This window comes from Anomaloglossus baeobatrachus, chromosome 1, assembly GCF_048569485.1.
Source record: "Anomaloglossus baeobatrachus isolate aAnoBae1 chromosome 1, aAnoBae1.hap1, whole genome shotgun sequence".
Classification (NCBI taxonomy): domain Eukaryota; kingdom Metazoa; phylum Chordata; class Amphibia; order Anura; family Aromobatidae; genus Anomaloglossus; species Anomaloglossus baeobatrachus.
In genome coordinates, this window is record NC_134353.1 from 498535131 (window position 1) to 498562473 (window position 27343).

Sequence of the window (27343 nt, forward strand, 5' to 3'; positions counted from 1 at the left end):
GTTACATGCTGCGTTCCTCCCGCTGGGCGGAAGCAACGGAGCGTCGCCCAGCAGAAGCAACGCAGTTATTTTTGGCACAATCCGTCACCCATACAAGTCAATGGGAAACAGCGGAATCCGTTAACGGGTTCTGCTGTTTTCCAAAAGGGCGGATTGTAACGGAAGGAAAACAACGCAAGTGTGAAAGTACCCTTAAAACAACGGAAGTGTGAACCTAGCCTAAAAAGTGTGGGGAAAAAAAAAAGTGTCCAAAAATATGAAAAATAAATAAAAACACAAAAGTTCAAATCACCCTTTTGCCACATTGAAAGTAAAGCAATTAGAAAAAATACACATATTTGGTGGAAATGACTGCTCTATCAAAATATAAAATAAATTAATCTAATCGGTGAACGGCATAATAAGAAAAAAAAATCAAAGTGCCAGAATTACAGGATTTTGGCCTCTGCAACACGTAAATAAAATGCAGTAAGAGGCCGTCAAAAGAACATTGCACCTACCCAAAAATGGTAGAATTAAAAACATCAGCTCAAGATACAAAAAATAGGAATGTTGCAGGTCTCGGAAAATGGCGACAAAAGCACTTTTTTTAAATTTAATTTTTTTTTTACAAACGTCTGAATTTTTTTTTCATCCCAAAATTAAAATAAACCCATACATGTTTGGTATCCAGGTAATGGTACTGACCTGGGCAATCACACTGCCAGGTCACTTTTACCATACAGTGACCATGGAAAATAAAAAGCCCAAGAAACAAAGGTGCAATTGCATTTTTTTTCGCTATTTCACCGCACTTGGATTTTGTTCCCCATTTTCCAGTACACTATGTGATAATATAAATGGTGGCATTCAAAAGTACAACTCATGCCGCCCTCATATGGAAATATTGACGGAAAAATAGAAAAGTTATGGCTTGTGGACAAAAAGGAGGACAGTGCAAAAAGCTATTATTGCCGTGAAGGGGTTAAGCAGTGACAGGCTGTGTGTTGTATCGCTCGGTGTGAGCGCAGGTAATGAAGCCCTTTGTAGGGCCGCAGGGGTCACGGCAGTGGAAATACACAAGTCAATATTTGAGCCCAGGCAGCCCGGCATGTGAGGAGGAGCACCGCACAGCACCGCGCACTGCACCGTCATCCCTGACACGCAGTAACCACGCCCACTGCCGCGCTCGCCTCCAGCCCTCCAAAGACCACACCTTCTTGATGCTCCTGGGCACGCCCTTTGCGTAGCGTTGCCTGTCTGCTCCGCCCACTTCCCGCGTGAGCCCCGCCCTCAGTCCGCCTCGTTCTGCCGAGTCTCGTTCCCGTTTGCCTTGCTGCAGCTCTCCGTGACCGCGCATTTTCTGTGCCGTGGCTGCCGACCTGGCGCTAAACACCCCCAGGTAAATAACAGTGGTGAGTCCCTCAGGTGGTGTAACGTATACGTGTGCCTGTACCACTTGGCGGGGTGGGGGGCCCTCGTTCTGGTTTATATTAGGTTCTGTACTCCCAGCCGCTCTCTTGCTGCCCTGCATTGTGGCGGTCACTGGTTATGGGGGTATAGACATTTTTGGGAGTCCTAGTGCTTTTCCAGCCTCCTACACGAATGGTGAACATATGAGATCCAGTGCCACGTCTGTAGTGTTTATGTGACACAGTGCCAGGGAATGCCCATGATGTCAGCTGCCCTCTAATTTCATTTGGTACTTTGTGGGTCAGAAGTATGAAGACTGGCATACCTGCGGGTACACTGGCACTGTTGCCGTACAGTAATACCTGCTGCCCTTCTATTGTGATTATGCCTGATCACATTCCTTCTGTCCCTCTAATCAGATCACTACCTGTCTTCTACGGGTTATGCCCACGCCATGCCACTTCTCTGGTAGGCGCACCTGTGCAATAGGCTGTAATTGCCTGACCGCTGTCACTCCATCACACAGGCATGTCCTGGGGCACAGTGCAGAGCCTGACCGCCGTCACTCCATCACACAGACATGTCCTGGGGCACAGTGCAGAGCCTGACCGCTGTCACTCCATCACACGGGCATGTCCTGGGGCACAGTGCAGAGCCTGACCGCTGTCACTCCATCACACGGGCATGTCCTGGGGCACAGTGCAGAGCCTGACCGCTGTCACTCCATCACACAGGCATGTCCTGGGGCACAGTGCAGAGCCTGACCGCTGTCACTCCATCACACAGGCATGTCCTGGGGCACAGTGCAGAGCCTGACCGCTGTCACTCCATCACATGGACATGTCCTGGGGCACAGTGCAGAGCCTGACCGCCGTCACTCCATCACACGGGCATGTCCTGGGGCACAGTGCAGAGCCTGACCGCTGTCACTCCATCACACAGGCATGTCCTGGGGCACAGTGCACAGCCTGACCGCTGTCACTCCATCACATGGACATGTCCTGGGGCGCAGTGCAGAGCCTGACCGCCGTCACTCCATCACACGGGCATGTCCTGGGGCACAGTGCAGAGTCTGACCGCTGTCACTCCATCACACGGGCATGTCCTGGGGCACAGTGCAGAGTCTGACCGCGTCACTCCATCACACGGGCATGTCCTGGGGCACAGTGCAGAGTCTGACCGCTGTCACTCCATCACACGGGCATGTCCTGGGGCACAGTGCAGAGTCTGACCGCTGTCACTCCATCACACGGGCATGTCCTGGGGCACAGTGCAGAGTCTGACCGCTGTCACTCCATCACACGGGCATGTCCTGGGGCACAGTGCAGAGTCTGACCGCTGTCACTCCATCACACGGGCATGTCCTGGGGCACAGTGCAGAGCCTGACCGCCGTCACTCCATCACACAGGCATGTCCTGGGGCACAGTGCCCAACCTGACCGCTGTCACTCCATCACACGGACATGTCCTGGGGCACAGTACACAGCCTGAGCGCTGTCACTCCATCACACAGGCATGTCCTGGGGCACAGTGCAGAGCCTGACCGCCGTCACTCCATCACACGGGCATGTCCTGGGGCACAGTGCCCAACCTGACCGCTGTCACTCCATCACACGGGCATGTCCTGGGGCACAGTACACAGCCTGAGCGCTGTCACTCCATCACACAGGCATGTCCTGGGGCACAGTGCAGAGCCTGACCGCCGTCACTCCATCACACGGGCATGTCCTGGGGCACAGTGCCCAACCTGACCGCTGTCACTCCATCACACGGACATGTCCTGGGGCACAGTGCAGAGCCTGACCTCCATCACACGGGCATGTCCTGGGGCACAGTGCAGAGTCTGACCGCTGTCACTCCATCACACAGGCATGTCCTGGGGCACAGTGCAGAGTCTGACCGCTGTCACTCCATCACACGGGCATATCCTGGGGCACAGTGCAGAGTCTGACCGCTGTCACTCCATCACACGGGCATGTCCTGGGGCACAGTGCAGAGTCTGACCTCCATCACACAGGCATGTCCTGGGGCACAGTGCAGAGCCTGACCGCTGTCACTCCATCATACAGGCATGTCCTGGGGCACAGTGCAGAGTCTGACCTCCATCACACAGGCATGTCCTGGGGCACAGTGCAGAGTCTGACCGCTGTCACTCCATCACACGGGCATGTCCTGGGGCACAGTACACAGCCTGACCGCTGTCACTCCATCACACAGGCATGTCCTGGGGCACAGTGCAGAGCCTGACCGCTGTCACTCCATCACACGGACATGTCCTGGGGCACAGTGCAGAGCCTGACCTCCATCACACGGGCATGTCCTGGGGCACAGTGCACAGCCTGACCACCGTCACTCCATCGCACAGACATGTCCTGGGGCACAGTGCAGAGCCTGACCGCCGTCACTCCATCACACAGACATGTCCTGGGGCACAGTGCACAGCCTGACCGCCGTCACTCCATCACACGGGCATGTCCTGGGGCACAGTGCACAGCCTGACCGCCATCACTCCATCACACAGGCATGTCCTGGGGCACAGTGCAGAGCCTAACCGCCGTCACTCCATCACACGGGCATGTCCTGGGGCACAGTGCAGAGCCTGACCGCCGTCACTCCATCACACAGGCATGTCCTGGGGCACAGTGCCCAACCTGACCGCTGTCACTCCATCACACGGGCATGTCCTGGGGCACAGTGCAGAGCCTGACCGCTGTCACTCCATCACACGGGCATGTCCTGGGGCACAGTGCAGAGCCTGACCTCCATCACACAGGCATGTCCTGGGGCACAGTGCCCAACCTGACCGCTGTCACTCCATCACACAGGCATGTCCTGGGGCACAGTGCAGAGCCTGACCGCTGTCACTCCATCACACGGACATGTCCTGGGGCACAGTGCAGAGCCTGACCGCCGTCACTCCATCACACGGGCATGTCCTGGGGCACAGTGCCCAACCTGACCGCTGTCACTCCATCACACGGACATGTCCTGGGGCACAGTGCAGAGCCTGACCTCCATCACACAGGCATGTCCTGGGGCACAGTGCAGAGCCTGACCGCTGTCACTCCATCACACGGGCATGTTCTGGGGCACAGTGCGGAGCCTGACCGCTGTCACTCCATCACACAGACATGTCCTGGGACACAGTGCAGAGCCTGACCGCTGTCACTCCATCACACAGACATGTCCTGGGGCACAGTGCAGAGCCTGACCACCGTCACTCCATCACACAGACATGTCCTGGGGCACAGTGCACAGCCTGACCGCCGTCACTCCATCACACAGACATGTCCTGGGGCACAGTGCACAGCCTGACCGCCGTCACTCCATCACACAGACATGTCCTGGGGCACAGTGCACAGCCTGACCGCCGTCACGCCATCACACAGACATGTCCTGGGGCACAGTGCACAGCCTGACCGCTGTCACTCCATCACACGGGCATGTCCTGGGGCACAGTGCACAGCCTGACCGCTGTCACTCCATCACACGGGCATGTCCTGGGGCACAGTGCACAGCCTGACCGCTGTCACTCCATCACACGGGCATGTCCTGGGGCACAGTGCAGAGCCTGACCACCGTCACTCCATCACACAGACATGTCCTGGGGCACAGTGCACAGCCTGACCGCCGTCACTCCATCACACAGACATGTCCTGGGGCACAGTGCACAGCCTGACCGCCGTCACTCCATCACACAGACATGTCCTGGGGCACAGTGCACAGCCTGACCGCCGTCACGCCATCACACAGACATGTCCTGGGGCACAGTGCACAGCCTGACCGCTGTCACTCCATCACACGGGCATGTCCTGGGGCACAGTGCAGAGCCTGACCGCTGTCACTCCATCACACAGGCATGTCCTGGGGCACAGTGCAGAGCCTGACCGCTGTCACTCCATCACACAGGCATGTCCTGGGGCACAGTGCAGAGCCTGACCGCTGTCACTCCATCACATGGACATGTCCTGGGGCACAGTGCAGAGCCTGACCGCCGTCACTCCATCACACGGGCATGTCCTGGGGCACAGTGCAGAGCCTGACCGCCGTCACTCCATCACACGGGCATGTCCTGGGGCACAGTGCAGAGCCTAACCGCCGTCACTCCATCACACGGGCATGTCCTGGGGCACAGTGCAGAGCCTGACCGCCGTCACTCCATCACACAGGCATGTCCTGGGGCACAGTGCCCAACCTGACCGCTGTCACTCCATCACACGGGCATGTCCTGGGGCACAGTGCAGAGCCTGACCGCTGTCACTCCATCACACGGGCATGTCCTGGGGCACAGTGCAGAGCCTGACCTCCATCACACAGGCATGTCCTGGGGCACAGTGCCCAACCTGACCGCTGTCACTCCATCACACAGGCATGTCCTGGGGCACAGTGCAGAGCCTGACCGCTGTCACTCCATCACACGGACATGTCCTGGGGCACAGTGCAGAGCCTGACCGCCGTCACTCCATCACACGGGCATGTCCTGGGGCACAGTGCCCAACCTGACCGCTGTCACTCCATCACACGGACATGTCCTGGGGCACAGTGCAGAGCCTGACCTCCATCACACAGGCATGTCCTGGGGCACAGTGCAGAGCCTGACCGCTGTCACTCCATCACACGGGCATGTTCTGGGGCACAGTGCGGAGCCTGACCGCTGTCACTCCATCACACAGACATGTCCTGGGACACAGTGCAGAGCCTGACCGCTGTCACTCCATCACACAGACATGTCCTGGGGCACAGTGCAGAGCCTGACCACCGTCACTCCATCACACAGACATGTCCTGGGGCACAGTGCACAGCCTGACCGCCGTCACTCCATCACACAGACATGTCCTGGGGCACAGTGCACAGCCTGACCGCCGTCACTCCATCACACAGACATGTCCTGGGGCACAGTGCACAGCCTGACCGCCGTCACGCCATCACACAGACATGTCCTGGGGCACAGTGCACAGCCTGACCGCTGTCACTCCATCACACGGGCATGTCCTGGGGCACAGTGCACAGCCTGACCGCTGTCACTCCATCACACGGGCATGTCCTGGGGCACAGTGCACAGCCTGACCGCTGTCACTCCATCACACGGGCATGTCCTGGGGCACAGTGCAGAGCCTGACCACCGTCACTCCATCACACAGACATGTCCTGGGGCACAGTGCACAGCCTGACCGCCGTCACTCCATCACACAGACATGTCCTGGGGCACAGTGCACAGCCTGACCGCCGTCACTCCATCACACAGACATGTCCTGGGGCACAGTGCACAGCCTGACCGCCGTCACGCCATCACACAGACATGTCCTGGGGCACAGTGCACAGCCTGACCGCTGTCACTCCATCACATGGGCATGTCCTGGGGCACAGTGCACAGCCTGACCGCTGTCACTCCATCACACGGGCATGTCCTGGGGCACAGTGCACAGCCTGACCGCTGTCACTCCATCACACGGGCATGTCCTGGGGCACAGTGCACAGCCTGACCGCTGTCACTCCATCACACGGGCATGTCCTGGGGCACAGTGCAGAGCCTGACCTCCATCACACGGGCATGTCCTGGGGCACAGTGCAGAGCCTGACCTCCATCACACGGGCATGTCCTGGGGCACAGTGCACAGCCTGAGCGCTGTCACTCCATCACACGGGCATGTCCTGGGGCACAGTGCAGAGCCTGACCGCTGTCACTCCATCACAAGACACAGTCACAGAGTTTTTAGATTTAGCAATATAGCAGATCTGAAATAGTTAACCCGCCCACACCAGACTCTGTATATACAAAGTCTATAAACAGTGAACTGCTAATGAAAGGGGAAGTTGGTGGTTAGACTTCCATGCAATGATAATGCCAGGTGATAAAACCTTCACTATAAGTAAACAGCACATAGGGTAATAAATGACACATCATTGAACTCTGTGTGTCAGCTGACAGGTTCCCTTTAAGGCATCTTTCTTTCATTGTGACTTTTAAGGTTCAATAAAAAGCAATTTTGCTATTTGCTATGAGTTTACATAATTTAATACACAGTAGAATTATGTGTTTGGAAAAAAGGCATTATCTAGTGATATACTGACCTTTGGGATAGACTGATATTGGCATGGTAATCATTAATCATAGACTTTGGCCCCTTCTACTGCTCATGTAGAATGAGCTAAATGGTTATTGGGTATGATTGCATGGTTCATATTCTGATTAATCAAACCCTTGTGGTTAAAGGATTCTTCTCCTCTGTGATGCTCAGCAGCACACCGCTCCCCAGCCTCTCGGCTTCCTGTGACTGTTGTCTCCTTGGTTGGCAATTAGGACCAACAACATTGTTGAACTGATGACCTGAATTGTGCGCTCTCTGAACCTACATTACAGAAGCACAGTGTCATTGGAGCTGGTCTGATCAGGCGCTAACAATGCTGATCTGGCCAGAGCAGCGCTTACAAGCTTGTTTGGAAAGGGTTTGTAAGCACGGAGTATGTTCTGCCAACATTGCTAGACTACAGCAGTAAACAATAAAATTCAAAGGATTTTTCACACCAAGTAAATTACAAAGCTTATTTTTGGAAGCACTTGGCAATTCTTATTTATGGGTTACTTTAAGGGTATGTGCACCCTAAAAGAGTATTTGGTGCCGACATTTCTGCATGTCTTGACAGTAAAAATACAGTGGAGAAAGCCCGCAGTTTTGCTGCATTTTTGCCACACGGTTTTGCTGCAGATTTTACCCATTCATTTAAAATCTACAGCAAAAGCCCTGCAAGAATTGCCATGCTGAAGATTTAAATCTGCAAGGAGAAAATACTCAACGTGAGCGTGAGACTTCAAGATTCTCATTGACTTTACCAGCATCAGGATTCCCTTCAGGTTTTGTGAGGAATCTGCACTCAAAAACACATCAAGAAGTGGCAATGTGTGCACACAGTCTTAAGGGCCACACTAGAAAATTCACCTGCACTGAACACTTCATCAGGAGGGTTACTGCCTTATATTCGATAATGGGATTCAGACATGAAGGACATTGACGGAATAGAGTTTAAATGGAGTCAAAATGTAGAATTTAGTCTAAGGCTATGTGCCCACGCTGCGGAAAATGCGCGGATTTTGCCGTGGATTTTCCAGAAATCTGCAGCACAGCTACTCCCAAGCCATTTCTATGGCATTTGGGAAATGCTGTGCCCACGCTGCGGATTTTTCCGCAGCGGAATTCGTGCGGATTTCCATGCGGAAAAATCTGCAGCATGTCAATTATTGTTGCGGATTTCTCCGCAGGGTCCCATATACTTACCTGCCTCACCGGAGTCACTTTCTCCGTCCGGTGTACAGGAGCGCGGTGAATCCAGGTACAGGAAGGAAGAGGTGGGCGGAGCCTGCACGAGCTCCGGTCATGTGACAGCCGGAGCTAGTTCAGGCCCGCCCACCTTCTCCTGCAGACGCTGAGAGAGTGACCTGGCTGCCGGAAAGTGAGGTGCTGCATGATGGAGGTAAGTATGAACACCCCGATCACTGCAGCACTTGTTCTGCATTGAGGATGCAGTGCCCAAGCCATGGCACTGTATCCTCAATGCAGAATACCTGCACCATATCCGCACGACATTCCGCAGCATGGAAACAGACAAAAGTTGTGGTGCTGTTTCCTGGGAGCACCTGCAGATTGTCGTGCGGATATATCCGCAGGACACTGTCCCCGTGGGCACAAACAGTAATTGTGCTATTCCAACCCCTGATATCGGATGCAGCAGTCATCCACTCATCTAATGACGTGGCGGTTGTGTGCCGTGCCCTCTGAGATGGCCTTTGTAGCTCTTCATTGGCACAGCATGTCTTGGTTACAGTGTTTCGTAGGAGCAGCAGGGGATTATGCCATGTATGTTCGGGAAACGGTACAATGGCGATGATGCATAGTCATGTAACAATAATGGAGAGCTTAATCCAGCACTGAGTTTGATTTGGCACAGCACTGACAACAGTGGAAAACCTACGCGAGGAGCCAGAGATGGGTTGAGTAGTGGCAAAGAGGTGTTTGTACCTGTTCACATACCTCTTATTTTTCCATGACCCTATGAAATCTGACGTAGCCTCAGTTATTAAAAGACCTGATGATAGCTGTATTTTTCCATACTGGGGTCATTGTTCAGTTATTCTTTCACAAGTCATTGTTTGTCCAGAAGTGTGTCACTCGTGCTTTACCGCTACAGGGTTTCTGCCATTATTACCTAAAACGTGATAGACCTTGTATGGAAAGAAGGTGAGATTGCAGTCCTTCCTGCTGTGAGCCATTTCTTTGACACAATGTCATTGGCCAATGCCGAGTTCTTCCTCTCCCCTACACACCCTGAGTTAGGCCGGGGCCATACGGGGGACTAATGCGATCCTCGCATGACACTCAGCACACACTGGCAGTACAGTAGAGCCAAGTGTCATGCGAGTCACTGCGACTGAGGTCCGATAATGTGATCAGACCTCAGCTGCGGGGGGCAGGCCGGCTCTGAGGAGGGGAGGCCGGATGCTGAGGAGGGGGGGGAGGGATTTATGTCCCTCGTTCCTCCGTAGCTGGCTATTGCCATTCTCTCCCTGCAGTTGCAGTACACCGGCGTACTGCGAGTGCAGTGCGATTTTTCTCTCGCCCCATACACTTGAATGGATGCGAGAGAAACAAGGATCACATTGTACCCCTAGCATGTTGCGACTGTTTTTTCAGTCCGATTAGGGCTGAGAAAATAATCGCTCATGTGTGCTGACACACAGGCTAATATTGGTCCGAGTGGAATGCAATTTTTTCATCGCACTCCACTCGCTCTGATTTTCATGCCGTGTGTTTAAGGGTACCTTCACACTTAGCGATGCAGCAGCGATCCGACCAGCGATCTGACCTGGTCAGGATCGCTGCTGCATCGCTACATGGTCGCTGGTGAGCTGTCAAACAGGCAGATCTCACCAGCGACCAGTGAACAGCCCCCAGCCAGCAGCGACGTGCAAGCGACGCTGCGCTTGCACGGAGCCGCCGTCTGGAAGCTGCGGAGACTGGTAACTAAGGTAAACATCGGGTATGGTTACCCGATGTTTACATTAGTTACCAGTGTGAACAGGGAGCAGGGAGCCGCGCACACTGAGCGCTGGCTCCTTGCTCTCCTAGCTACAGTACACATCGGGTTAATTAACCCGATGTGTAATGCAGCTACATGTGCAGAGAGCAGGGAGCCGCGCACACTGCTTAGCGCTGGCTCCTTGCTCTCCTAGCTGCTGTACACATCGTGTTAATTAACCCGATGTGTACAGCAGCTACATGTGCAGAGAGCCGGAGCCGGCAGCACAGGCAGCGTGAGAGCTGCGGAGGCTGGTAACTAAGGTAAATATCGGGTAACCACCTTGGTTACCCGATGTTTATCTTGGATACAGCTTACCTCAGCTGTCAGACGCCGGCTCCTGCTCCCTGCTTGCTTCATTTGTCGCTCTCTTGCTGTCACACACAGCGATCTGTGTGTCACAGCAGGAGAGCGGCTTTGAAGAAAACGAACCAGGGCTGTGTGTAACGAGCAGCGATCTCGCAGCAGGGGCCAGATCGCTGCTCAGTGTCACACACAGCGAGATCGCTAATGAGGTCACTGCTGCGTCACAAAAAGCGTGACTCAGCAGCGATCTCGGCAGTGAGCTCGCTGTGTGTGAAGCACCCCTTAGGCCTTACTGCTCGGGTTTGTATGGTGTCATAATAGGATTCCTATTAATGAGTAATTAGCAATTATGTAGATACGTATTCTCTCTTCAAAGGATTGCTTCTTCAAGGGGCTGTCCATTTTTAACTTATAAGAGATGTGTTGGGGACAGGATGCACTTAATAATACATTCGTATTACTCCCCTTCCTTACAGACTGTGCCTGATGAACAGGTCTGATCACATTCTCCTCCAGTAAAGAATCAGTAAACTCTTTTTCAATTGGAGGAGTCTGATGGACAGGACAGGTCTGGTTACCTGCTCTTCCATTGTGTTGATGTGTTGACAGGAGAGCTAAATAGTCTGTGAGGAAGGAAGAGAATCTGAGGGTATGTGCGCACGTTGCTTTTTACCTGCTTTTTACCTGCTTTTTTGCTGCTTTTTCTTCTGCGCTGTTTAATGCCAAAATGGATGTGTTCTTCTATTCAAGCAAAGTCTATGGGAATTTGGGTTTCTTGTTCACACTATGTTGTTCAAAATGCTGCCTTTTTGTGGCAGAACTTTGGTCAAAAACTCAGCTTTTCAAAGAAGCAACATGTCAATTGTTTTTGCCATTTGGGTTTTGCACTGCAAAGCTGAGTTTTTGACCAAAGTTCTGCCACAAAAAGGCAGCATTTTGAACAACATAGTGTGAACAAGAAACCCAAATTCCCATCGACTTTGCTTGAATAGAAGAACACATCCATTTTGGCATTAAACAGCGCAGAAGAAAAAGCAGCAAAAAAGCAGGTAAAAAGCAGGTAAAAAGCAACGTGCGCACATACCCTAAGGCCGCTTTCACTTTGCGTTCCTCTCCCTGATCGGTGGTCTCGTCGAGGCTTTCATCAGAACTCCCTGCAAAACACGTTTCGGTGGGGCCATTGACTATAATGGTGCAGGCAGAGTCAGTGTGCTCTGCTGTGCATCATTTTCGGGAGTTTACGCCTATTGGAGTTGGGCACTCAGACGTACTATACTGTGTCTGGATATCCGCCTCTTGAAAGCATATATCCCTGAAAATTGACAGAGGAAACAGTGATTCTGTCTGCAGCATTCTAGTCAATGGCCCCATCGGCGACTATATCCGAAACCCGTTTTGCAGGGAGTTCAGATGGAAGCCCTGACAGACCACTGAACAGGGACAGTATGAAGGGGGCCTATTACGTGTATATTAGTCAATGCCACATAATCATGGCCTCAACACTTTTGTTAGTATAAAGATGAATTGGATAACCCTTTTCAGGAGGATGTCTCCATTTATATGGTACCCAGTGAAAGCTATGCTACAGTACATAGAGCTCCATGGTAGTAGCCTTATGGCCGGTGTGCACCACTATACAATCTCCACGCTCACTGCTGTGTTGTGTACAATGGAGCCTACCAATTATTATTGTTATTATTATTATTATTATTATTATAGCGCCATTTATTCCATGGCGCTTTACAAGTGAGAGAGGGTATACGTACAACAATCATTAACAGTACATAACAGACTGGTATAGGAGGAGAGAAGACCCTGCCCGCGAGGGCTCACAGTCTACAGGGAATGGGTGATGGTACAATAGGTGAGGACAGAGCTGGTTGTGCAGTGGTCTACTGGACTGAGGGCTATTGTAGGTTGTAGGCTTGTTGGAAGAGGTGGGTCTTGAGGTTCCTCTTGAAGCTTTCCATGGTAGTGGAGAGTCTGATGTGCTGAGGTAGAGCGTTCCAGAGTATGGGGGATGCACGGGTGAAATCTTGTACGCGATTGTGGGAAGAGGAGATAAGAGAGGAGCAGAGAAGGAGATCTTGTGAGGATCTGAGGTTGCGTGCAGGTAGGTACCGGGAGACTAGGTCACAGATGTAGGGAGGAGACAGGTTGTGCATGGCTTTGTATGTTATGGTTAATGTTTTGAACTGGAGTCGTTGGGTGATGGGAAGCCAGTGAAGGGATTGGCAAAGTGGCGAGGCTGGGGAGGGGAGAGGTGGATTAAGTGGGAGAGTTTAGGATAGATTGGAGGGGTGCAAGAGTGTTGGAAGGGAGGCCAGAGAGCAGGAGATTGCAGTAGTCAAGGCAGGAAATGATGAGGGCATGCACTAGTGTTTTTGCTGATTCTTGGTTAAGGAAAGCACAGATCCGGGAGATATTTACATGGACCGAGCTGTGGCACTAAATGATCACCAATCCATAAATATTTAGTGATGGTCATACACAGGCAGACGCACTTCAGATACACACAGAACAATCTGTAGTAGATCATTCAGTGCACACAGACCACCATTGTTCTTGGCAGCACCACTCTGCTTACCAGGGATGTTGTGCTACCGAAAAACCATGATCCTTTCTCCAAGCTATAATATTGTCATCCCATGAACGAGCATCTGGCTTGATCATCGAGTGATTCTCATTCTGTTTACACTAAAAGATTATCACGATATTGGAGTTCTTAAGAACTCTCCTTCACTGTAATCTTGCAGTGTAAATGCACCTTTACTCCTCAAGCTTCAGCTCAGTGGTGGAAGTTTAACTCGTAGAGATAAGTTTATCAGCAGTAGTGCGAGGCAGCACAGATCTTAGCAACTAGTGAAAAATGAAAGCAATTCTTCCACTATTTACATGGGGCTAATTTATTTTAAAGAATAATTTAGAAACATTTTGAAAAAATAAAAAGGTTTCTGTGCCTATATAGTGGAACCTTCGTTAACGAGAACAATCCGTTCTGGGAGTGTGCTTGTTAACCAAGTTACTCGTTCAGCAAAGCAAGATTTCCCATAGGAAATCATTGCAATGCAGACAATTCGTTCCATAACTTGTTAAATGTCACATCATGGTCCCCTATTCTGCCATTCCACACATGCACAAACTCACATAAACACGCACATATTATGCTCACCTTACGTTCCGTTCCATCACCGGTCTCCTGGGACTTGCTGTTCGCTAGTACGGCCTGTGTATCGGGTTACCATCACGACGAGGGAGGAACTTCCGCACCCAGAGCGCTGACGTCAAAGGCAGGAGCCGCTTGACTCTGATTGGTCAGCGCGCTGCCTTTGAGTAGCGTCTGACAAAGGAAGTTCCTGCCTCGTCGCGCTGCTTGCCGATACACATTTTGGAGCGGCGAACTACAGGACCCAGGAGGCCGGCGATGGAACGGAAGGTACACATATGCTCACCTTACCTTCCGTTCCATCGCCGGCCTCCTGGGTCTTGTAGTTCGCAGCGAGGATTCCTCAATCGTCGCAATGCATCGGCGGACTACAAGAATCATGAGGCCGGCGATGGAACGGAAGGTAAGGTGAGCACCAATACTGTATGTGTGTGCGTGTGTGTTTTGTGCGTGTTTGTGTAGACTGCAAGAGCGGGTCAAAGCGTTTTTGGATGTACGGAACCGGAAGTGTGTGAGGTGAGGATTTTGCTCGTACAGCAAAGCTTTCTCGTAACCCGAGTTACAAATTTACTGAAAGCTTTGCTTGTTAAGCGAAATTCTCATTAACTGGGTTACTCGTTAAGCGAGGTTCCACTGTATTGCTGTTGTGAGTTATCAGTTTTCCATCAACCAGTAATCATCCTTTAGAACGGATCCAGCAGCAATCTTGTGAAAAAAAATTGCACAGACCCAACTTTTTTGTCCGTTTTTAGGTAACTGATTTCTGTCTGATCTGTTTTCCACGGACTCATGTTAACAAAAACTGATCAATTAACAAATTTGCTATTTATCTTCCAAAAGAAAGAAAGAACGGATGGCTAATTAATACGAGGAGCTGCTGATAAGTCCTTGGTTTTACCCAGAAAGAAACGAGATACGATGATGAAACTTTACATTTATTCCACATAGTCTCCACTGATGTGATCACACTTCTTACATCAGTATTCCAAGTTCTGTAAGCCTAGCAAAAAGAATATTTCTGTTGTGCCTCAAACCAGGCATCTGTAGCAGCCATGACATCAGAAATGGTGTGAAATTTGGTACTCTTAACCCTTTCACGACCGGCCGATTTTTCGCTTTCCGTTTTTTTTTTTCGCCATTCTTTTTCTGAGAGACGTAACTTTTTTATTTTTCAGTCAATATGGTCATGTGAGGGCTCATTTTTTGCGGAACGAGCTGTACTTTTAAATGAAACCATCAGTTTTACCATATTGTGTACTAGAAAATGGCAAAAAAATTCCAAATGCTGAAAAATTGCAAAAAAAGTGCGATAGCACTATGGTTTTTGAGATATTTTATTCACTGTGTTCACTATATGGTAAAACTGATGTGTGGGTGTGATGCCTCAGGTCAGTGCGAGTTCGTAGACACCAAACATGTATAGGTTTACTTTTATATAAGGGGTTAAAAAAAAATCGGAAGTTTGTCCGAAAAAAGTGGCGCACGTTTTACGCCATATTCCGTGACCCGTAGCGTTCTCATTTTTCGGGATCTTAGGCTCAATGACGGCTTATTTTTTGCGTCTCGAGCTGACGTTTTTAACGGTACCATTTTTGCGCAGATGCTACGTTTTGATCGCCTCTTATTGCATTTTGCGCAAAAGTTGTGGCGACAAAAAAACGTCGTTTTGGCGTTTGGAATTTTTTTGCCGCTACGCCGTTTACTGATCAGATTAATTGATTTTATATTTTGATAGATCGGGCGTTTCTGAACGCGGCGATACCAAATGTGTGTATATTTTTTATTTTTTTAACCCTTTAATTTTTAATGGGGCGAATGGGGGGTGATTTGAACTTTTAGGTTTTTTTGTTTTTTTTTAATTTTTTAAAACTTATTTTTTTACTTTTTTTTTTTATTTTACTAGTCCCCCTAGGGGGCTATTGCGATCAGCATTCCGATCGCTCTGCAGTATCTGCTGATCACAGCTGGAAGGCTGTAAACAGCAGATACGCTGTCTTTCTCTTTTGCTGTGCCCCGGGCACAGCGAAAGTGAAACCAATTCATGTGTAGTACAGGAGTCATCACATGACCCTGTACTACCATGACAACTATCGGGAGTCACGTGATCGCGTCACGTGACTTCCGGTTTCGGCGGTAAGTAAAACTTTACCGCGATTGCGCTTATAATGGCGCTGTCATGTATTGACAGCGCCATTATAAGGGGTTAATCGGCACGAGCAGATAACGATTCTGCTCGTGCCTAGCAGGCACACATCTCAGCTGTGAAAATCAGCTGAGATGTGTGCCGATCGCGGCATGCTGCCGCCGGAGGACCGCGGGCAGTAAGATTATGTCATTTAGGACGTAATTTTACGGCCCGCGGTCGTTAAGGGGTTAAGGTGTTTCTTCAGGCTTGAAAACAGATGATAGTCGGAGGGAGCTAGATCTGGTGAATAAGGTGGGTGGTCAACCAGCTCTGCCTGTTTTGCCGTGGTTGCTTGTGCAGTGTGAGCGGAGGCGTTGTCTTGCAGGAACAAGATTCCTTTGGACAGCTTGCCGCACCTTTTGACCTTCAGAGCTGCCTCCAGTTGGTCCAAAAGTTCAATGTAATACCTTGCATTGATGGAGAAACCCTTTTGAAGGTAGTCCACGAGCAGTATGCACTCCTTATCTCAGAACAGACACCACACCTTAGTGGCTGATTTTTTTTTTTTCACCCTGAACTTCTTTGGATGCAGAAACCACTGTGCCTCCACTCCTTTGGCTGCTCCTTGTTTTCAGGGTCATACAAATAAATCCAGGTCTCATCCATAGTGACCAGTCAATCTAGGAAGTTCTTATCAGTCCGCAAATGCTGACAATTGGCCTGGGAACTTTTCACTCGCACGCTTCTCTGATCTGTTGTCAAACATTTGGGGACCCACTTTGCAGATAAGCTTCCTCATGTCCAAATGTTCATGGATAATGACAAGTGAAAAGGTTTTGGTACCGTGTTAGCCAGTTCAATTATTGAATGTTCTCAGTGAGAGGAACAAAATTATAATCTTGTGATACCTTTCAATGGCTAACTAAAATGAAATAAAGTGATGTTAAAAAGCAATGACACAAACACGTTCACGGGAAATCCCCATGATGTCTGCTATTGCTTTAGCTGAAATTCGTTGATTCTCCAGTATGAGGTTGTGCATAGCATTGATGATCTCCGGAACAACCACCACTCTCTGTTGTCCAGGACATTCCTCATCATTGGTGCTGAAGTGGCCCGTTTTAAACATGCCAACGAATATGAAGGGCATTGATCCCCCAATGTCTGCAACATATCGCCATGAATATCATTTACAGACTTTCTTTGCAGAAACAAGAATTTTATCACTCCTCTGCTCTCAGTTGCTGTAAATATCGCATTAGTTCCGCCATGTTTTCCTGCGTACATAGAACACTGTTGCCATAAGCAAAACAAAAAATTTTGAAAACATATATTAGACACAAGGCTTTAATGTGATGTTACATTTGTTACCATACAAACAAAAAAAATCACAAAGCCAAAGACTTATCAGCAGCCCCTCGTAGTTCCATTTTCCATTGACTCTAATTTTAAAATAACAGATCCAGTTGAATCAGTTATTTAAAAACGGACCTCCAAGTTGTGTGTGCAGAAGGTTTTTGCCAGTCGATTGCTACTGGATCTATTCTAACAGATGATTAGTGGACATGTGAACGTTGCCTAACATGACTTTGTCACTTTGCTGTTTGCTCGAGCTCTGCTTGTTTGGTCAGTTTGCCAGCCTTTTATGTGGGGAGGGAATGAAATCTCCAGTTGTATAGTTGTTAAATATTTAGCAGGAAAGTTTTGTTAAACATACAGTAGTTGTTAGTCTTTCATGCGAATCTGTCAATAGATTTCACAATACAAATGGCATACATTACTAAATATATCTCTAAGACCTGATGAAGCTGGCGTCATTACTTTGAAAATCCACCTCAGAATGCATTTATAGTCCTTTCTTAAAGCAATTGTCAGGCCTGATATTGAATTAACATTATCTAGAGCTGAATTCCAAAAAATGCTTGGTGTAATATCAAGAGGCAACGCTTTAAAGGGATTGTCCCACTAGCGAAGTACAGTTTAGTCTGTAGATGGTGCAGGGACATGGTCTCATCATACTGCATCTCCTGGGCAGGGGAGGACGCAAAAGAGAATATACAGGACAGCATGGGATTGCAGCTTATTTTTTTTCTGTGAGGTAAAACATTGTTTTTAAACACACAGGGGAATGTTTTGCCTCACATAAAGCAGGAGCTGCGATCCCAGACTGTCCTGTCTTTATACTGTTTTATTTCATCCCCTGGCCAGAAGATGCTGGTATGAGCAGACCATGTCCCTGTACAGTCAGATACGGCCATTACACAGGGACACAGTTATTTTCTCAGCACAGGAACTTTTTTTATTTTTAAACGCTTAACTGGGGAACTTATTGTCATTTGTAGATCTGTTGATTAAAAAGTACTTTATTCATGGGACATCCCCTTTAATTAGGATTGTTTAACCAATCTGAGCTGCATTTTCAAAGTAAGCACACCAGTCTTATCAGGTAAAAGACATCTATGTGATAATTTATGCAGTTTATAATGTAAAATCTGATGACATATTTGCTTTCAGAAAAATTACACACACACACATCTTGTCCATGTTTATACCAGGGCTGTGGAGTCGGAGTCGTGGAGTCGGAGTCGGAGTCGGAGCTCATTTTGGTGGAGTCGGAGTCGGTATAAAATGCACCGACTCCGACTCTTAAAATATATAATAAATTGGGGACAGGAGTGCAATGCAGAATGTGCTGAATATTTTACTAAATAATAACATTTAGTATAATGCTTATATTTAAGTGAAAAATTTATTGTAGTACAATGTGAACATCAGACATTTAATTGTTTTTATGATACAATAATCAAGATATTTGGATAGAACATAAAATATTTATTGGAATACAACTTTAGAACACAAAAAACTAATAAATTGTAAATATGTAATATATATATATATATATATACACACAGTGTATATACACACACAAGATATATATGTAATCTACTGTATATTACATAGTGTATTACATATTTACAATTTATTACAGTTTTTTGTGTTCTAAAGTTGTATTCCAATAAATATATTTTATGTTCTATCCAAATATCTTGATTATCGTATCATAAAAATTATTAAATGTCTGATGTTCACATACACATATTCATGTACTACAATAAATTTTTCACCTAACTAAGCAATATATGTAGGAGTCGGAGTCGGAGTCGGAGCCGGTGCAAGAGAATTTGAGGAGTCGGAGTCGGAGTCGAAGGTTTGGCTTACCGACTCCACAGCCCTGGTTTATACACCTCCACTAGTGGCAGCAGTAGACGTTCAGAGATTCATGCTGCTATATCTGGGGGCCACCATGACAGTAGGTGTGAACTAACGTATCGCATCAAGATCACAGGGATGAACACTAAGCAGTAAATTATTTTTGACAGATTCTACCTTATCACTTATAACTAATTTTTAATAACCACTATAAAATTCAAAACACCATTATATCCCACACAACAATAAACCATGTTGCACACCAATTGACTAAGGCTATCTCAGGAAAGGACTAATTCCAATCCATTCATGGGGTTTGAACATCACGACAAGAATTAGTGGGCAATCTAAATGTCCCTCAGGGGTAACTGACCACTACCTGTCAATGGAGATATGACATTTAAGTCACACGCACCCTAGGGTTCAAATTGTGCCCCCATTCCACGTCGGCCATCCCTCCAATTGTTCTAGACTCCCTATGGAAATATGGTATAAACCGTATATGTCATTTTAAAATTCAAAACCATAGGAATAAACGTTGTCAATCACGCATCTTATAGGAACTTTCAAAGCCGCATTTCCGTGGGGTTTTCCTTTTGAAGGTGGGCACTCGCTAACGGCCAAATATCCTGCTACCATATGCACCGGCTTGGGGCGACATTTTTTTTGCCACATGAAGAATCTAAGAAAGTGATGGCTACTGTGCCATTTTGCTTTATCTCCTGATGAACCCCAGAATATGAATGGGGGGGAAACACGTCGAGCGAGTTTGGGATATTTCCTGTTAAATGACTCTAGGATATTTGGGCGTTATCGAGTGCCCACCTTCGTAAGGAAAACACCACAGAAATGCGGCTTTGAAAGTTCCTATAAGATGCGTGATTGACAACGTTTATTCCTATGGTTTTGAATGTTAAAATGACATATTCGGTTCATACCATATTTCCATAGGGAGTCTAGGAACAATTGGAGGGATGGTCGCCGTAGAATGTGGGCACAATTTGAACCCGAGGGTGCGTGTGACTTAAATGTCATATCTCCATTGACAGGTAGTGGTCAGTTACCCCTGAGGGACATTTAGATTGCCCACTAATTCTTGTGATGTTCAAACCCCATGAATGGATTGGAATTAGTCCTTTCCTGAGATAGCCTTAAGGCTCTATCACACACAACAAGATCGCTAACGAGATCGTTGCTGAGTCACAGTTTCTGTGACGTAGCAACGATCTCGCCAGCGATCTTGTTATGTGTGACACCTACCAGCGGTCAGGCCCCTGCTGTGAGATCGCTAGCCATTGCCGAATGGTCTGGACCATTTTCTTCAAAGGTGATGTCCTGCTGGGCAGGATACATCGCTGTGTTTGACACCTAACAATGACCTCCTAACAGTCCCACCGCTGCCGAGATCGTTATACAGGTCGCTCATCGTTACTGCGTCGTTGGTCTGACTGTGTGACATCTCACCAGCGACCTCCCAGCGACTTACCAGCGATCCTTATCAGGTTGTATGGTTGTTGGGATCGCTGGTAAGTCGTTGTGTGTGACTGGGCCTTTAGTCAATTGGTGTGCAATACTGTTTATTGTTGTGTGGGATATAATGATGTTTTGAATTTTAATAGTTAATAAAAATTAGTCTTAATTATAGTGATAAGGTAGAATCTATGAACTAACTTATCCACTCTTTGACACGAGTAATAAACTATTTCCCCTTCCCGCCTATTCCTCAAATCCTCAGATCCCAGTGGCGTGAAGAAGGATGAAATAAGTCTGCCACAACCGTCTGCTCTATTCTGTAATGAAGAGCTAAGAATCCCTCCGTCTGCTTCATATAATTATGTCTAGCTATTCATTGAATCTCCTCTGTGCTGCATACTGTGATCAGGTAGCATCATTAGAAGTGCAAATATTTAGCAACAGCGAGAATCTAATTTTGATGGAGCCATGGCAAAGCCTTATATAAACATTTAATCTTGGGTGTGGATTCAGAAGTACACATACGTTTTTTTCTTGGCAGATACTGGGATAGTCCAATGAGTCACTGTGCTATTAGACGCTGGAAAAGTTTACGTTGCCCTAGTTTCCTGCACACTCGAGCAATTCACCCTCTGTTGGCAGAAAATTACACACCCGGCAGCTTATTGCTCAGTGATGTTCCAGAAATACATATATGAGGCAACGTCTCTATGATTTTTCTGCCAGTTACCACTTCCGACAGGAAAGAGCTCAATTTATTCTGCTTTAGACACCGAGACCTCAAACTCAATGAAGGGCAGAAACCAAAACCTGGTCATACTATTTACTATTCTAGTCATAATGGTTACTATTCGAGATGAGCAAACCAAAACTGCAAAGTTCGGGGTTTGTACCAAACACAGACTTTAAGGCCTAAGACGTACGGCATGAAAATCGGAGCGAGTAGAATGCGATAAACCTCACATTCCACTCCGGCCAATATTAGCCTGTGTGTCAGCACCCATGAGCGATTATTTTCTCAGCCCTAATCGGACCGAGAAAACAATCGCAGCATGCTGCGGGTGCAATGCAATTCTCTTTCTCTCGCACCCATTCAAGTCTATGGGGCGAGAGAAAAATCGCACTGCACTCGCGTTACACCGGTGTAATGCGAGTGCAGGGTGAGAATGGCAATAGCCAGCAACGGAGGAGAGAGGGAGATAAATTCCTTCCCTCCTCAGCGCTAGACCGCCCCTCCTCAGTCGGCCCGCCCCCCGCAGCTGTGGTCAGCTTGCACGAATGGACCTCAGTCGCAATGACATTCTGCTCCCGCTGTGATGCCAGCGTGAGCTGAGTGTTCTGCGAAGATCGCAGTAGTCCCCGTGTGGCCCCGGCCTTAAAAAAAAAAAAAAAAAAAACTCGGTCAGGATTCGGGTGCTGTTTGTAAGCTAACCACTCAATGAAGCATCAGGGTGCTCAGGTACACTCAGTACTCAGCCCAATGAGAGCCGTTTGCAGTCTCTGAATGGCTGTCACTGGGGGTAAAAACAAAGTTATCACATCATGTGTCTGAAAAAAAAAATGTAAGAAAAAACAAACCCTGCCCTCTCTCCCCCTGAAATGCATTGTTTATTGCTGGGTATATGTGGGTGGAGAGCACGCTGGCCAATCATTGACTTTCAATGGAGCTTGGGCTCCAGGATTAAATTAAGGTCAAGCTTGGTCCTGGACTGAACTTCGTCTAATGTCCGATCTTCCACTGGTCTGCTCATTTCTAGTTACTATATTACAACTTATGCTACAATTTGGTTACAATTGTTGATGATGTTGAAAAAAAAACAAAGTCGGAGAAAAATACTAAAATGGGTATAAAATAAAAAAAAAAATTAACACTTTTTTGCTGTATTTTCTAGGCCCTTTACTTTGAAAACTTATCAAGGCGGAAAGTTGCCATGGAGAAGAACACAAATCAAAGAAAACTCCGAGTATGCGTGGCAACCTGCAACCGAGCAGATTACTCCAAGTTGGCTCCTATTATGTTTGGAATCAAAGCTGAGTCAGATTACTTTGAGCTTAGTGTAGTGGTGATTGGATCCCACTTGATCGATGACTATGGGTATGTTTTTCTTTTGTTTTTTCACCCTCCATCTTTGCCGTTTTTTTAGAAAACACAATTAGTACAGATAAAATAAGATGGACAAGGTTCTATATAATATTGCACATGATTAAAACTTAAAGGAACACTCCAGCTGGTTTTATATTACCACCTCTATTAGCCAACATTAACATGTGCACAGTATGTGCATTACAATACTTGCCTATCGCTATTATCTGCCGTTTCCTGCGCTGCGCCGGTCTTCTGCATCATGTTACCACATTGTTTTCTATGTGGACCGGAAGTGGTTTTCTTATTGTAGGATTCTGGCTTCATAGTTTAAGGTTGAAGGTAGACTTAAATGCTGCTTTCCCCCAACAATATCGCTAGCGATCTGGTTAGCGATGTGACACGTCAGATCGTTGATACGTTTTGTCGAGATCGCACATAGGTCGTTTTTATAGCGTCTGTCACAAAAGGACTATGTGCGATCTCGGCAAAACGTGTCTACGATCTGGTGTGTCACATCGCTAGCAATATCGTTGTGTCTAAAGCAGTCCATCGCGTTCAACCCATATCTGTTTTGTCAGCCGCCAACTTCTTATATAGGCATATGAAAACTATATTAGCATCTAAAAAAAAAAATCCTACACCCAATACATTTTTGTTTTGGAACATTTTGGTGGATTTTTATGCCATGCAGCATTCTTGGGTATGACATTGTTCCTCATAGCCTTCTCTGGAAAACTTTAAGAATGGCAGGAAAACGCATGTACACAATTACACTTAAATAAAATATACCAAAATCATGTATAAAAAAAAAATTGTTTAAGGCTGCTTTCACACGTTTTTATTAACATGCGTCATGAATGTTTTTTTGCTGTAAAAGCGGATCCTGCATTTACAGCAAAAAAACGCATGCAAACGCATGTGTTATTTTGCAGGATCCTGTCACTTTAAGTTTATGGGCGGGCATTGGAGTCATGTGATCGGGAGTGAGTGGAACTGAACGTGATAGACTGGGAGCCGGCTTCTGACAGCTGCAGAGGCTCGTAACCAAGGTAAACATCGGGTAACTTGCTTGGATACCTGATTTACCTTTGTTACGAGCGTCTGCAGCTTCTAGGAGCCGGGCTCCCTGCACACGTAACCAATGTAAACATCGGGTAACTAAGAGAAGCGCTTTCCTTGGTTACCCGATATTTATCTTGGTTACGAGTGTCTGCAGCTCTCAGGCGGGGGAGAGAGCGAGGAGAGGGAGGGGGAGAGAGGGACTGATCACCCGAGGCTGGTTTCTGGGCATGCTCAGTAGAGCAAGCAGGATCCTGTCTATCAGCATGCCAGCGTTCACATGCGTTTGTGTGCTGTTTAGTCAGGATCCAGCAATTTGCAGTATTTGGACGCAGCTCAAAAACGCTACAAGTAGCGTTTTTGAAAAATGTTAAAAAACTGCAACTCGCTGGATCCTCACTATAACACACGCAAACGCAGGTGAACGCATGTCGACGCGAGTCCATTGCAAATGCATTGAAATGAAAACGCATTTGCACTGGATCCGTTTTTGCGTTAAAAAAACGTTCAGGACGCATGTTAAAAAAAACGTAGTGTGAAAGCAGCCTAAGACTGTAAAAAAAAAAAAAAAATTAAAAAAATAGCCCTAATATACATCTATCATTAAAAATGTCTTAATTTGTAATTTGCATGTAACCAGTAACATTTATTTTTTTGTTGGATGGTATAGTAATTTTGTTTCTGTCTTGTCGTCTTCTTTATTTAGTAATACCTATCGTATGATTGAACAAGATGACTTTGACATCCAAGCAAGGTTACATACAATTGTGAGAGGAGAGGATGAAGCAGCCATGGTGGAGTCAGTGGGACTTGCATTAGTAAAATTGCCAGATGTCCTAAACCGATTGAAACCTGACATCATTATAGTCCATGGAGATAGATTTGATGCATTAGCATTGGCTACGAGTGCGGCACTAATGAACATAAGAATCCTTCACATAGAAGGCGGAGAAGTCAGTGGAACGATTGATGACTCAATCAGACATGCCATCACGAAATTGTCTCACTACCATGTATGCTGCACCCGGAGCGCAGAACAGCATCTCATTGCCATGTGTGAGGACCATGACCGCATCCTTCTGGCTGGTTGTCCCTCTTATGACAAGCTACTAAATCTGAAAAACAAAGACTACATGGGTGTTATCAAATCATGGCTCGGTAAGGTTCACGCTTCCAGTGGCTAGGAAGTAGATACAGGCTTCCTGATTGCAATGAACAGTTTTAATGAGAACTTAGTGTTTAGCCAGGTAATGCACCAGTTTTGTCAGTGGCACGCACTTTTTCATTGATTTGGCACATCTTGATGGACAAGTTGTAGACTTTTTTTTTTTTCTTTCTTATTGCTTCTGCATACTAATAATAAATCCGGCCTATTTTAAATCTTCTTTAAAGGGAACCTGTCAGGTCCTGTATGCACCCAGAACAAAGAGCGGTTCTGAATGCATGTTTTAATCTTTACCTAGCAGTCCCGGCCTATAGTAGCATAGATAAAGGGATCTGTAAATAAAGTATTTGTAAAGATCCTTTATGATATGCTAATGAGGCCAGCCACTAATCACAAGCGTGTTAGTTCCCTTGGCTAGTCGGCCCCTTTAGCATGTAAGCGCGCCCTTTGGGCATGTAAACAGGCTAATAAATGTGTAGCGTCAGAGGATGGTCATGCTTACCTCTCTGCTGCCACCACGCCCGACGCTGGATTTTGGCTCAGTGCGCAGGATCCCTGGATGTCTCGAAATGACCAGAAATACCGGGAACTTCTGATTATGCACACTGACCCTATGCTGGACGTTTTGAGGCGGTGCAAAGGACACAGATACGCACATCACCCCTGATGACTCTGGGCAATGGGCATGCTAACATGCTAAGAGGGCGGAATGAGTGCAGGAATTAACGCCCTTGGGACTTTTCCCTGCGCTCATTAGCATATCTTAAGGGATCTATAGAACTACTTTTTCCAAAGATCTGTTTATGTATGCTACTAGATGGTGGGATAATTAGGAAGGGGTTAGAAATATGCACCCAGAACCAGCTCGTGGTTCTGGGTGTATATTGCACCTGACAGATTCACTTTAAGCCATAGACACTTAAGTGTCCAAAATGCTAAATTAATGTGCCAATTTGTGGGCATAACTGGCTTGGTGAATCTGCTTCCACTTCAATATAGATATGACTTCTATCTCCCTGCTAAGCGTCATGGCCATTTACCTATTATTCTATATGAGGGCAACAGCTGGAGTCTCACTATTTCATATTTCTTGTACTTAGTGCAGCATGAATCTATTGATGGGGCTTTTTTTTAAAGGAAGTGTAATACACCATACCAGCAATCAGAGCAATAAAAGTTAATGTCCCATCATGGAACTAAGTAAAAAAAAAACAAAAACTGAAATGTAATTTATATTAAAAAAAAAAATCAGAAAATAAAGAATAGAAAAAACAAAAAATATACCACTAAAGATGTATATAAAAGTACATATATTTGGTATCACCATGTCCTGAATAACCCGATCTATAAAATTGTCACACTAGTTAACCCCTTCTTTGAGCGCACAAAAAAATCAAAATAAAAAAAGTATTAAAAACTGTCTATTCATCATACAGCTCACAAAAAAGTGGAATAAATCGTGATCAAAAAGGTAAATAAAAATGGTACCACTGAAAAAATCATCCTGTCCCACAAAAAAAGCCACATGCAGCTCTGTTAGCAAAAATGAAAGCTATATCTCTCAGGCTACAGCAATGTAAAAACAATTTTACAAAATTTTTTTTGCAAAATTTAAAAAAATATATAAATGTGGCATCATTGTATTCATACTGACCCAAAGAAGCTGTCTTATCAGTTTTACAACTCTGTGAACAGCGTTAAAAAAAACAAAACAAAAAAATCCGTTACTGAATTGCTGTTTCCTCTTGATTCTGTCTCAGAAAAAGCGTAATAGAAAGTGATTAAAAAAATATAATGTGGCCCAAAATTTCTCCTATTAGGCCCAAAATGGTACCAATAAAAACTCCCAACTCAAAGTATGAGATCTGATCTGGATGTATGAAAGTCTAAGATGGGGTCTAAAGGGGGAAGCTATTCTTGCGGAGACTGACACCACTGACACCAGCATGGCAGTGGTGAGGAGACTTAAAGGAGCAATGCTCATCTGGGAAATATGCAGATTGTCTTTTTCCCAGAAGAGCATTAATGTCTCCTCACCATTGGCATTCTGGAATGGGGTGTCAGTCTCCGCAAGGACAATATCTTCCTCTTTAGACCCCGTTTTAGCCTCTCATACAGCCAGATCAGATCTCATACTTTGCACTGACGAGGGACAACCATCCCGAAACACTGTCTGCAAATTGAGGTTCTGATCTGGCATAAATCCTAAGTCATATGACAACTCGTTAAAGGGTCACTTTTGACTTTAAAGGGAAGGTGTCGCGGTTTTTTATTTTTGTATTAAAAATA

The 27343-nt window shown here is 46.9% G+C and overlaps 1 protein-coding gene across 3 annotated transcripts in view; it reads left to right on the forward strand.

Annotated features, from left to right (window-relative positions):
* The window catches only part of GNE (glucosamine (UDP-N-acetyl)-2-epimerase/N-acetylmannosamine kinase), a 125364-nt gene that overhangs the window by 42348 nt on the left and 55673 nt on the right, over positions 1–27343 (forward strand). The window contains exons 1-3 of one of the 3 annotated variants that reach the window (XM_075315669.1): positions 1301–1381; positions 22637–22839; positions 24596–25047. In XM_075315669.1, the coding sequence (XP_075171784.1) occupies positions 22676–22839; positions 24596–25047 (616 nt within the window). In that variant the 5' untranslated portion in view covers positions 1301–1381; positions 22637–22675. Of the gene's footprint in view, positions 1–1300; positions 1395–22636; positions 22840–24595; positions 25048–27343 lie in introns of those variants that run through there. The other 2 variants (XM_075315678.1, XM_075315661.1) reach the window with 2 other exon arrangements.